General features: G+C 38.4%; 1 protein-coding gene across 1 annotated transcript in view; it reads right to left on the minus strand.

Annotated features, from left to right (window-relative positions):
* SYNE1 (spectrin repeat containing nuclear envelope protein 1) overlaps window positions 1-13,812 on the minus strand; it is a gene marked incomplete at its 5' end in the record, with an annotated part of 264,160 nt that overhangs the window by 231,116 nt on the left and 19,232 nt on the right. The window contains 5 exons of the mRNA XM_082481847.1: window positions 5,623-5,732; window positions 5,874-6,070; window positions 8,074-8,252; window positions 10,539-10,631; window positions 10,905-10,925. Coding sequence (XP_082337973.1) covers window positions 5,623-5,732; window positions 5,874-6,070; window positions 8,074-8,252; window positions 10,539-10,631; window positions 10,905-10,925 — 600 coding nt within the window. The remainder of the gene's footprint in view (window positions 1-5,622; window positions 5,733-5,873; window positions 6,071-8,073; window positions 8,253-10,538; window positions 10,632-10,904; window positions 10,926-13,812) is intronic.

A 13,812-nucleotide genomic window follows, 5' to 3' on the forward strand; every position in this document is an offset into this window, starting at 1 on the left:
GATATGCCAGAGTTAATTTGAGAATTACATAATACAGAATACTTTGAGTTTTGAAGAGCTAAAAATACACATCTGTGTTTCATGAGAAATTTAATTGTGGACTGTAAAAGGAGTACTTTGCTGGGTTCTCTAATGTGTAATTATACACCAGGTGAACTGTTCAAATTCTCAGGCACAGGCAGGATAGAATTTTCAAATATGAACTTTTAAATCTAAAAAAAATTGTCACCTGTTTTTCAGGGATGTTGAACAATTGTATTGCCTATGTGCGGAAAAAATCAAGTCCCTTTAAAAATGTTTATACTTTAATTCAATTAATTATGCTATTCCTTTTGAAAACTCTGGTTGACACATATGTATTACTGGATGTATATGTGTGAAACACGTTCACTGACAACAGTATCACAGATACATGGTGAATGCTGAGCCAAGCATCATCTTCAGGGATGAGCTATTATTAATGCCTATCTGTAAAAGCAGACAGTAAATCACTGGAAGAGCTCAGAAAGTTATTTTTGCAGTTGCTGCTCAGGAAATTCCTCTTACATTGGGGAACTCTGCTGGCATAAAGATATTGGAGGTGACAGGATTATCTTCTGAATTACTCGCTCATCAGAGCACAGAGAAAGACTTTATATCAGAAACACTTTGAAGGAGAGTGCTTCCTCTATAGTTAAATTTATACCAAGATAAAGAAATTGACAGAGCTTTTACCATTTCAAATCTTCACTAGTTTAAGCAGCAATGCACTGGGGCCGTGTAAGACTAAGAATGTACAACAAGGTCCCATTAAAGCTGCCTAAACTTACTCGAATGCATTGAGAAGATGGGAATAATTCTACTATCAATATTAATCTGCACTTCAACACACATCACTAGTTACTTATACACAATATGAGGCAAACCCTTGATCACACTTACTTGAAAATAACCTATTGCTTACATATTAAAAAAAAAAAAAACAAAAAACCAGCACCCCTCTCCCTCCCCCCTCCCAAAAAAAAAAAAAAAAAAAAAGTGTGGCACCAAGATAATAAATTGGATCAGGTCAAACTATAAACTGACTGCAGTGACAGCTATTATTTGTTTCATAATACATTCACTTCTGCAGTCTTCCATTTTCACCTCTGAACGTTTATTTCAAATAGCCCGTGTTAGATTCCTGAACTTCTCTCATTAATACTAGATAATTATAAGTAACTAAATGTCCAGGATGATTAAAAAGGTATGTTTTTAAAAGCATCATAATTTAAGTGAGAAAAGGAGCAGTGCATATCATGCAATGACACATGAATGCTCTCTCCTTCCAACACACAGTCCACGTACATCACTTACACAAGCATATATACGATCTAGTATCTAATCTATGAACCTAAAGACATACAAAAATATCCATCTAAAATGAGATTAGATGAGTAGAAACATCGATCTATAATCTATTTTTTCATGTTTATATCTTTACTTAAGAAAACCAAAAGCTTAGTCTGAGATTTATTATAGGAAAGTTGACTTGCTTTTCTATAATACTTCTGTGAAATTATTTGCAAAATTAAGCATTAGGCTGTTAGGATCAGCTCATGTAAGAAGGTAGACATAGATTCATTATGTCCGTCTATTTGTTTTTTCGGAAAGATTAATGTAAAGTTAGCAAGTCAATGTACCTTACCTTAAATTTCATAAAAGAAATGACAAAAGTTGGGATTTCTTGAAGTTCCTAGCAATATGAAACAAATGGGAAAACAAGAAGAAAAAAAAAAAAAGCAAACAAAATAAAGCAAAGCAGGCAGAAAGTCCAGAGAGAACAATAAAATATTAACTTGCACTGTTAGCTATGGTGGTCTCAAGGGCATCCAATTCTTTTACATGGTTTTGACAAAACGCAAAAGGGCTATTTTAAAATGAACCGATTCTACATGTTTGGTTTGATTTTGCATATGTTTGTATGCCTAGAACAGAACTTGTGAACGACGCTGCTTGAAAAATAGTAAATGAATTTTCAATCTAAATGGATTATATAGGCACACAAATATCTTGTATCTGATTCACTGCCAACTGCGCACTGAGGAAAGAAGTACTCTCAACTTTACATTTTTTCCAGTCAATTAATTTACCAAGGTGAATATTAGAATAACCACAGGTGCAGAAAGGGATTAAAAAAAGGGACTTAAATGGCTTTTGTATTCAAGAAAGTCAGCTGCCATATTATGATTCCAAGCAATTACTTCTATCAAAAAAGATTTCCCTTAAAGTTGCAAAGTGATAAGTTCATGAATGTTTCCTTCAGTACTAAAGAAGACAGTTCTTGCTCTTATAAACAGAACCTACTTTTCTATTTTTTTAAAGGAATTTAAATCTCCATTGTTGTATTATGCCATTTAGAAAAAAATCATTCTTCTTGCATTTCAAGACGACCTCTTCTACTGTTGCAGTTTCATTTTAAAAAATCTTAAATATATCAACTATGCTTTTAAATATTATCACAGAGTTGCAAAATCATAGAATGGTTGAGGTTGAAAGGGTCCTCTGGAGGTCATCTAGTACAAACCCCCTGCTCAAGCAGGGACATCGAGAGCCAGTTGCCCGGGACCACGTCCAGACAGCTTTTGAATACCCCCGAGGGTGGAGACACCTCTCTGGGAAACTTGTACCAGTGCTTAGTCAGCCTCACAGTGAAAAAGCTTTTTCTGATGTTCAGAGGGAACCTCCTGTGTTTCAGTTGCCTCTGGTGCAGTCATCGGGCACTGCTGAAAAGAGCCCGGCTCCATTCTCTTTGCACCCTCCCTTCGGGTATTTATGTACATTGACAAGATCCCCCGAGCCTTCTCTTCTCCAGGCTGAACAGCCCCAGCTTTCTCAGCCTTTCCTCACGGGAGAGATGCTCCAGTCCCTTCATCATCCTTGTGGCCCTTTGTGGAACTCTCTCCAATATGTCTAAATCTCCTGTACTGATGAGCCCAGAGCTGGACACAGTGCCCCAGGTGTGCCCTCACCAGCCGGCAACCTCCCTTGACCTGCTGGCAACTCTATCAGTTTGGATCTGCTGTTGTGATAGCCTTACTTAACCTGGTGATTTAAATGATCTTTTCTCTAATTGTCACCAACCCATATGCAATTAAGAATGTGGGTTAAAAGCACTTGGTGAAAAACAACTCCACAAGACATTTGATTACAGAACATTTGACTGAGGTTTGTTTTTTTTTCACTTTTCCCTTCAAACACTGTATAAATGTGGAATACAATACTTATGTCTGTATATTTTTTAACTGCATTGTTGGATTTTCAGCACTAGAATCTCTCATAAGTATCATGTAATATGAATGACACTTATTTTGCCAATGATTATCTGGGTGTCTTGTTTCCTCTAGGTATCCTGTAGTTAACAGGATTAACTGCATTAACTCGTGGCTTCTTTCCCCTCCCCTCCAGAACTGTGTAAACTAAGGTCCTAACTTTTGTTGGAATTTGTATGTGAAGTCTGCCAAATCTATCATTATGATTTTCCTGCAAACAGATCAAGTATCTTGAAACGCAAGTTCCGAGTACGAGAAATTTGATTATCTGTTGACAGATTCTCCCTGAAAAGTCAAAAGTAAAGCAGCTGAGTGCAAAATAAGCTTCTCTCTCTGATATATGACAGAAATACAAAAGTTTATAGTAATAAAAGACCAAAGTGTGCCAGAAGTTGAATCATTTGAGACTTTGTCCAGTCCCAAGCAGATGAAAGCATTGTGCTGTTTTTTCTATGCATTTTACTGCTTCAGGACCAGTGACTACTTGGGGCCTGGGACATTTTGTGCATTGCTTACTGGCCTGGATCCATCCAGAACTCTTTCCCATCAACCTATCACATGCCATGTGGTCATCATTTTGTACCGTCACCAGAGGCGAGGGAATTGGAAGTTATGGTGGACAGCACAAGGAAGCAAGGTATGGAGTGGACATAGGTGCCTGATGAGGAAGAGAATTGCTCCAGAGATGTATTAGCAGAACTTGAGCCAGAAAAACAATTGAGGGGCCCATTGCTATTCTTGACTGGAGGCTCCACTGGAGAAGTGGAGTTTGTCTCGAACTCCATCGGGGGTGTGAGAAAGAATACAGTTCTTCCTCAGGGAAATGAAGAATGATGACATTAGAAAATTAGCGCGATATCAAACTCTTACTTTCTTCTTAAAGTCTGGGAGTTACTGCTTTCTGCAGTGTGACATGCAGGGGACCAGCGGTTCTACCAAAATTCACCTGGATTGCTAATGGAATATCTTAGCGATATCTAGGAAGAGGAAGTTGTCTTGAGCTAAGCACGTCAAACTGATGAATTTGTGTTGTTTCACTTCCTAGTGATTCACTAGGAATTCTGGAGGCAACTCGGTAGTTTCCCTTTCACAGTCCACGTGCTGTTGTCTGTGTGGGTACAGCCAGAGGCAGGCAGAGCATGGAGTGGCTGAGCCCTGCATTCTCCTGCATCGTCTCTGCATAAAGCTCGGGAGAAGGTGGTCAAGCTGTTCCTCAAAATCCAGCCCCAGCACAGGCATCAGACCTGGCCGAGGCTTTTGGCAGCAGAAATGGCATTGTGTGCCATGGTATGGAGATGACAGGCCTGCCTCAGGCTGCCACAGGCCACAGCGTGAGGCTTCGGTGCTCACTCCCTCTGCTTCGGCTGCCTCCTTGCCCAGTGGCATGCTGTGGCACAGGCATGTCCTCAGGCCAATGTTGTGGCACGGAAAATGAAAAATTCCTGTGCTCAAGCACTGGAATTGGACAGCAAAGCTGCAGCTGCCTTAGCCACACATAGGCATAAGGAAGGAGATTCGCTCCTTTCAAAGCTCTTCTATAGCTCTGTAGGGAATGCAAGGAAACACAGATAAAAACTGCTTCCTCCTTCTCTCTTGCTGTGGATGAGCAGATTGTCTCAGCAGTGTTTCCTGTGTTTGCCATGAAGAAAGCAAGTGATCGGGATTAGGAAGTGAGTCATGATCACTTGGCATCACTGAGTATAGCCATTCTAGTGCAAAGCCAATGCACTAGAGCATACACAAAACAGAAAAAAAAAAAAAAAAAAAAAGAAACATGACTGAAAACAATTCAGTCATGTTGACTGAATGAGCGAACAGTCAAACACCACTGCGTGATAGAAAGAAATCTGCGTCTAAATTGTAACTGCCACTTGAGCCTAAAAGCCTAAAGGCTACACCTAAGTAATCTCTCGGACTGTTCTTGTTCTTATCCAGAAACCCAGTGCGATAGAAACAGAAGTGACGCATTGCTTCAGGTAACAAATTATTGCAATGTCATTGGCGTTATGCTTGAAAGCCTCTTGGGGAACTTTAGGATCTATTAGTTTGCTACTATCTACAATAACTGCTTGTGTTCTTTTTGGCTCCTACTGCTGGAAACAGAAAGATCTCTGCAGGATCACCATTGTATTTTCTCTATCCACTAGTAAACATCTGCAACACTGATTCCTTTATTCTCAGATAAATTGTCCCAGTTTTCTTACTGTGCTTGTTTTTCACTTGAACTGCTTATCAAAAGGAAACATAATAAACTATAAGAGAGCTATAAAATGCATTTATAAAGGCCCCCTCATGATAAACTGATTCACATAGTTACGCAACAGAAACTTACATCATTCTCCTGCACATCAGTCACTGTATGATGAGGGTCAGGATAGTACTTCAAAAACTGGGCTACATAGGTCATGACAGACTTTTCATCTGGCTTGTCAACATCCACATCTAGACAAGTATAGAACATGGTAAATTAATTTTTAGCCGAACGGCACAAAATGCTTCTTAAATGTCTAAACAATATGAACTAGCACATCTGATTTAACCCATGCAAGTAGTTCAAACTTTTTTCAACTATGAATCAGGTACCTTCTGGATCAAGGAGCCTTGGAATTCCTAGTTCTGCTTCTGCAAGCGTGAAGGCTTCTTCCAGGTTTTCTCTATTTGACCTTCCCCTCACTTTCTCCATGTCCACTAAATCTGGGCGGATAGCATGAATAACGGAATGAAATGCAACACCACTCCTCCAACTTTGTCCAAAGTCTTTGATTTCAATTCCAACTTGCCTAAAGAATATGAAAGAAAAAAGTGGCTTGCAACAACATCGGGACTAGATGAAACAGGGGAGGAGACAGGATGCCATCATTAAACCTAAAACACCTGTCTTTCCTTCAATGCTAATCAGGTTGATGACAGCTCCACTGCATAAATTCATTTCTGCCTATGAAGATCCAAGAGTTTTTTGTCACGTGTACTGTATTTGTCTCCAGTGGGCTTGCCAGTGGCAGTAAGTCAGTGCCATTTTGAACAAATGAAGTGCACCAAGGCTCTCAACGTTCTTGTACGACACAGAGTCTGTGGATGCACGCAGCTCCATTCACTATTCTCTCCCTCACTATAAACACTTCATATCTCTCTCCATGATAACTACTGCAGTTCAGTTAGGTATTACTAAAAAAAAAAAACCAAAAAAAAAAAAAAACAAACAAAAAACCTGCTTTAATCTGTTATCTTTTAAACAGAAAGCATGAACAGTGACATCATTGCTGTTCAGGTGAAAATGTAACACACAGATTTCTTTACGTTCTTACCAAAAGCATGAGCGATATTATAATTTCATACACCCAGCACACTCATGCGTTCACTAAAACGTAAACACAAATGATCAAGAAATAGCAATATACAATGAGAAAGTAGTCAGAACCGAATCACGCTTCTGACTGCTCCTTTTAAAGTAATTCTGAGTGGTGGCCCACAGACTGCCAGACTGTTTTTTACTTTGAGCATGCAAACTTCCTTTAAGGACACACTTAGACACTGAGGTAGTCTTGCCATTGGGAGGTTCGCAGCAACAGTAACTCTGAATGAAGGCTTCATTCAAAGTTCCCTGTGACCAGTGAAACACTTTCACTGATTTTAATGAGCTAGCCCTTGCAAATTACAATGTGAAGCAAGACTACGCACAGTATACCATCCTTTTTCTAGGCTTCTTTCAGCACATTTCACCTACTCTTCCCAATAACGTTGACAGTTTCATTTATGAACTGTATTCATTTATGAACGGTTTCATTTATGTTTGTATTTTGTTTGTTTACATGTCTGGAACTTGCAGCTGACCACTTTCATTTGCCTATCTCTCACTGACAACGGTGCAATGGGAAGAATGCCAAATTAGACTGTACTGCACTATAAATCACTGTGTTCTACCTATTTTTTTGAGAACTGGAGAAAGTCTGTATCTTTACAATTATATTTCTTTTCTCTCAGGCACCATTCCATAACTGGCCATTTGCCCTCCACGTTTTGCACAACTAATCTCTTTAAATAGCAGTGATTCCATAATTTGAACAAATAAATCCACGTTGTTCTTTTACATCTTTGATTTTTATTGTCTTATTGGGGAAGCCATCAAATGACTATTGTATCTCTGATGTAATTTATGCCTTTTTTTTTTAATGTCTTTTTGGAAGCAGAGCAAATGGGGGATAATTATAACAAATAAAGGTGAAGATTCTTAAGTTAACAAGAGATAACAAGAAATAACTCCAAAATAACATGGATTTAGAAGGATGGATATTTGGGGCATTTTTTGGTAGTAATATGTCCCTGGTATCACAAAACTGCAGAACTATATTCATAATTTTTCATCACTTGCCTTTCAACAGCAAGTGCCAGAATTCAGTGCTTCTACAAGCTCTGTCACCAAGGAATGCTAAATCGGTGTGGGACTTACATTGTTACATCAAGTATTTTGGCAGCAGGACTAATACAGTGCCATTCAGACACCTAATTCCCCTTTCAGTTCCTCATTCTGTCAAAGATAATCCCATTCATTATTCGGAAACTATACAAATATGATTGTTCGTGTAATGAATGCACATCATTGTTTATTACTTGCTTGCTGTATGGTGGTAACATTTAGCAGCCTCCGTTGTCAAAAAGAATATGATCACGGGGAGGTGCTACATAAATACGGAGCAAAAGGACGACCCCTGACTGAGAGAGTTTAGAATCCGAAGACAAAGTTTGCACTTAAGATAGAAATTCAGTTCACTTGTAGGTTACTTACTTTGCTGCTGTGTACTGTATCCACTTTAACAGAGCCTTCCTGGCGCTTCCTTGGACCTTGGTTACCACCTTCCGTTTGCTTGGGGGACTCGCAGTTTCTGAACTGACAACACTCTCCACAGAAGAAGCGCTGCTAGACAACGACTGCAGCTGTGGGAGGTTGCTAGTAAGCTCTTCAATCTGCGGGGAAAAAATGTTAATGGACTGTTTGTAGATAATCTTCTTAACTTTCACCACTTTCTTAAATAATTTCATAACACAACCAACAAAATGAAGTTGGGCAGAAGCTATGATTAACACGCTGTATTTTATTTATCTGTACATTAGAGCAGCTTCAAAAAATGCAAATGTATGCGCCCAGACGACGGTCTTAATTTCAGAAGTACAGGGCACGTAGCAATCATTGACTTTCTTGACACCAAGAACAATATGCAAGTGTGTCATATTACCTGGTGTGAAAATCACCCTTGGAATAGGAGACAGTGGCTTATAGAACAATCCACTAATTTCAGAGGAGGCTTACTTAATTAAAGGATGGAAGTGACCTCAATGATCTCATCTGGATAGTTCTTTATTTTTACCGTGGTACTCTTTTGGCACAAATTCAGTTGTGGCTTTGCTTAGAGGTACCTTGTGAAGGAATAGTGAATGTACCGCAGGCAAAGTGCATTAGTAGCGCTTGCCGAGGGTGTATGGCAGTGATTTGCATCATGCCTTTCATCAAATGAAAATCATTAACTTCACTAACAATTTGGTACTTTAACATGAAGAAGGTTATATCCAGAGGACGTTGCACGATTGTCTATGCTGTCCACTTAAAAAACAAAGTTTTGTCACATGACAGGATGAGTCTGCCACAATGAGAACAACAGTTCTCATGCATTTCTGCTTTCCTTCATGTTAAAATAATGTATCTGCCCGTGACAACTAAAGAAAAGCTCAAAAAGTGACCCAAGTAAAACTGAAGCAGAGAACTTGAGTGTCAATAACTCTGAGAAGCATAATTTTCCCCATTCATCTCAATGAGCTATAAATTAAAACAAAATATATTAATATCATTCTGGTAACTTTTTTCTGAGAAGATCTGAACCATTGAGGCATCACACTGGTTGGTGCTTAGGAGAACAGTATCTCTGAGCTATATTAAAAGAGAGCCAAAGCCAAAAAACTACATAAAGAAAAGCAACAAAATCCATTATTTTTTTAAATTGTTGAGCAGTGACTCATTTTGTTAACTCATATGGACAGGACTTATGAAACCATTTTTCCCTCCCACCTAACTTCAACAGAATGCAAATGATTTCTCCTCTACACATTCAAACCCCTGTCCATCTACGCAATTCACAGCTAAATTTTGTCTTTGCAAATATCGCACCTCCCAGTGAAATCAGCATGTTTACATGTATTGTCTGAAAAGAATTACTGTCTGACATCATATGCACTGAAATTAGACATACAGCTCAATCACCAGTGAGGTTGTTAAAGGTACTTGTGTTGTAGTAAAATTGACGTTAACTAGAAAAATGAAATGTAAAATGTAATTGAAGCAACCAAGGAAACCTGCTGCTGCTCAAGTCCTCTATACTGCCCCAACTCTATTTAATTATTTACCTAATATTAAAATAGAGAAAGAGTAACTAGACATGATTTATCTACAATTTAGTTAAGAAACTAACCACCAGACAATGTAGCAGTGTTGATAAGTAGGGTATTCCTGTCAAGAGAGTAATAAACTGTAGGCCTGGTCAGCAAACTGAGAAAATCACTTGGAACTGCCAAGATCAGAGAAGTAGGTAAAAGGCAATTTCAGCAGGCAGAGATTGCGACCGCCGACTCATTGACCACCTACCCAAATGATACCACTTACTCAAAAGAGAACAACTAAAGAAGACAGAGTCTGTGTACTAATTTACATAGGAAGTGAGGAAATCTCGACCAATCATTAAAGAGAATAACAATGAATATGTATTAATTGTTTGAATATGTAATAATCAATGTATAAAAGTGGGGATTTCTGAAATGAAGGTGTGCTCCTGCTTTGGGACAAGCACCCCATTTCTGCGCATTAATGGCATAAACCTGGAAATTCCTCTGCTCTGTGTGTTATCGGCTTGCACACTGGGCAAAGAACCCAGATTTGGGACAACACTTGTACCAAGAATCCACAATTCTATTCTTTTCTTTTGTTGCTCTCTTGTATTCTTCAGAGGAAGTGGAAGAATATGTTCCAGTGATGAAGGAACTCTATTCTAGGCCCAGACCACTCTATTCCAAAGACAAGTATCTAATTTTACCCAACGTTGACATATCCCTACCATCAACTGTTGCTTTATTGAGGATCAGATCCTTAACTAATTATAAAGTTACTTAGCTGTGGAGAAAGACTGGCACTACATCAGTTCATATGAAATGATGATCTGAACCATTATGTGAGCAAGCTACACTGAAGAACAAAAAATGTAGTACCTGAAAATATAAAATTATGGTCCACACCAAGCCAAGCACTATAGAAGGCCTGCCATCAGCAATATCAGTTGAGTTTATGTTGACAAGTTTAATCTATATAGGAAAGAAAACACGTGTTACTCCCACACACAAGGAATGATAACAATTATGAAATGCATTTTAAATAGATTTTATATTTTAGTGCACTTTTGCAATCAAATAACAAGTTTCTTAATTAAAACAATCATTGAATGGTGCAATTTCACTTTTTTGACAAGTATAGGTAATGAAAGATTTTCAAGACCATTGCAGGCTATTATTTGTAGAAAAAATATTTAATTTCAAGTAGAAAGAACAACAAAAATTACATAGAACCATTGTACAAACCGGAGATCCTCTGTATATGGACTAGCATGAAAAACAAAGGGGAAAAGATGATACAAAAATTAGTTTTAAATAATTAGCTATTAGGTAAATGCATTGTTTTAATTTTATAATGCAAAGAAGGCACATTTTTGGCACATCTTACAACATAATAGGGACAGCACATTAAACTGTCTGTAACATTTTGAATTATGCAGGGGTTTCTTGCTAGAGTTCTAATAGATTTGGAATGGAAAGAGAAAAGCGAGTTTAAGAATAAACTAGAAAAGGAAGGGAAGGGGGCAGGGAGAAAGGAGAAAAGAAAGATAAGGGAAAAAAGAATGTCACAGTTCTCCAGGAGAGAGACTTTTTGTAAAGGATATTACCACCTCTGAGTAAAGCTCCCTTGCAAGACAAACCTGACTGTAGTCCTTTTAAAATAAGAAAAGAGTAGGAGCGAATGAGTTGCCCGAGGTCACGTGCAGTTTATTAACAGACGCAGGAACAGATTCCATGACTCTGACCTCCCAAATGTTAATCTATAGTCTGAATAAAGTATAACCCTAAAATAAACTCATAAGACAGAAGGCAGTAAAGGAGGGGATAAAGAGTATAACATAAAAGAAATTAGCAGGTAGATAATGCTAAAGGAAATGGAATAAAACATGTAGTATTGGAAAATAGCAAATATGTTAATACTTCGTTCCTCTGCAAAACTAAGTCTGCCGTCAATCATGGTATAAATATGAAGGGCTGCTGAAGTGTTCGTGCACCGCAAGCTTGTCCATAGACAAGGGTTATGGAAAAACCTTGGAGAATAGTTAAAGAAAAGCAGAAAAATGACTGCAGGTGACCTCATTTGTCTCCCTAAAACAGAAAAGACGACCGTAGTTCTCTGAAGCAGCAGCTGGAAATGGACTAGATAATGTCAAGAGGAACCAAAAAATTATTGTTCAGGGCTGCAAAGCTCTTTCCAGAATTAAAATGCCACAAGCTGCTTGGGAAGAGGCAGAGGAGAAATCCCCACAGGTTATATTTCCAATCCTCTCCACCAAGAAATCTGACAAAACTCTGGAAAAATTGACATTGGTTGCCTCCTCTACCAGTCAATAAGGAAAATCTATTACCTATCTAAAGAAAAAATATACCAAGAATCTCATTCTTTCAGCTGACCAATTCTAACAAAAGCTTTTCTTTTTCTACAAAGCGAGGTTTTTCTATACGTATTACAGATCAAAAAATTTACAGGGACTCAGCTAAAGCTTCTGATTAGGCTACTCTTCACAGAAGCGCAGCCTACCTAGTCTAGTTATTGTGTTATCTTTGTCTTATACTCTATTAGAATTGATCTAAAAGTACAAAATAAATGTCTCAGAACCACGAGAAAAACCAGGTTGGTCCTGAATGGTATCTGTCAATTGCCACCTGCATTTTGCAGTGTAACAGGGGTATTTGCAGAAGTCGATTTGGACAGACTGAAAACAGGACGTTGATTACTACCTGTAATAAACTTTATTTATGGGAGAGCCCATGGAGGAAGGAGACTCTGTCGGCACACCCCAAAGTGCTGCGCACAGCCACCTGTCTCCCTTCGCTCTCCTTTGAGTGCAGACAGGGGACTGCACTCAGCTGCTGAGGTGGCATTTCTTGTCCGAACAGCATCCCTGCCTCCTCTGGGAGGAAAAGGGTGACAGACTGGATAGAAGCAGCCTTCAGGCTGGATTCAGCCTAGAGACCACCTGCTAACGCGCACCGCTCTACCTGATACACTGCATATTTCCAACTCCCTCTAGAAGAAAATCTGGCATATTGATACAAAGTACATTAAAAAAATAATTAAGACATCTCCAGACAAAAATACTCAGATATCATAAGCAAAAACACAGTGTGCCATTTCTGGCAAACTATCTTGATCCTCAGCAGGGTCAGTTATCTAGTTGCACTGCTATATTATTCCTGGGATCTCAGTTGGGTCATTCAAAGTTCAGGTCACCCACTACATTGTGACATGTAAAGCAGGGAACCATGGTTTTTTGCTTGTCATCCCATCCTTGTCTTAGGTTATACTGGTCTCACCACGAAGCAGCTCTCTGTATCTAAGCTTCAGCTCTCAGGTTCCACATAATATGGTTTCTGTTAACAAACTGTACTACATAAACTAGTGAAATGGTGAGCTAAATCTGAATTTTGCTCTGGGAATATATTTGTCTTTGCTTTGATTATACATTTTCAATTCAAAAAAGTTCTCTTACGGATTTCTTTCTACAGGGATCTGGTACAACTGTTTCCCATGTAACAGAAATACAATTAGGTGAAGATGCCAAAGGGTTAAAGAGAGGGAAAGAATCCCAAAACCCAACAACTCCTGGTGTACAATACTGTAGAGACATAAAATTCATCAGGTGTTACATCTGCATCAAGAAAAATTGAACTAAAATGCAGAAATTAGAAGAACAAACTCTCTGCAATCTAATTAAAAAACAGATACGAGTCATTAAAATACAGAGACAAAAGTCAGGGAAAAAGGTAGTAGTTTGCTTTTATTTGATATTCATACCTAGATCACACTGAGTTTTTAGGTTTTCTGTCGTTTGTTAAATTTATAAAATGTTTTTTTTCATTTCTAAAGTGTCCACAGCACTGATTTTACCAGAATCAATCTAGGAATTAGTCTGAAGTCCTGCAAAGCTAATAAGGAGTCACACTGTTCTAAATTTTCATATCTGCACTTTCAGGGAGAAGAGTTTTGTATGTACAACTTAGTGAAGTCCATAAATCTATTCTTTTAATTATAAATGAATGCCTGTAGAACTGAAGATCATTGTTCTTTGCTGAGAACAGCAACAGGAAAGTAGGAAACATGAGGAGCCGGAGAATACAGAAAAAAGAAAAAGGAAGGACATCATCCAAGGTGATTCTAACTTAAAAAAAA

Source organism: Vanellus vanellus (genome assembly GCF_965231255.1).
Source record: "Vanellus vanellus genome assembly, chromosome: 3".
Taxonomy (NCBI): domain Eukaryota; kingdom Metazoa; phylum Chordata; class Aves; order Charadriiformes; family Charadriidae; genus Vanellus; species Vanellus vanellus.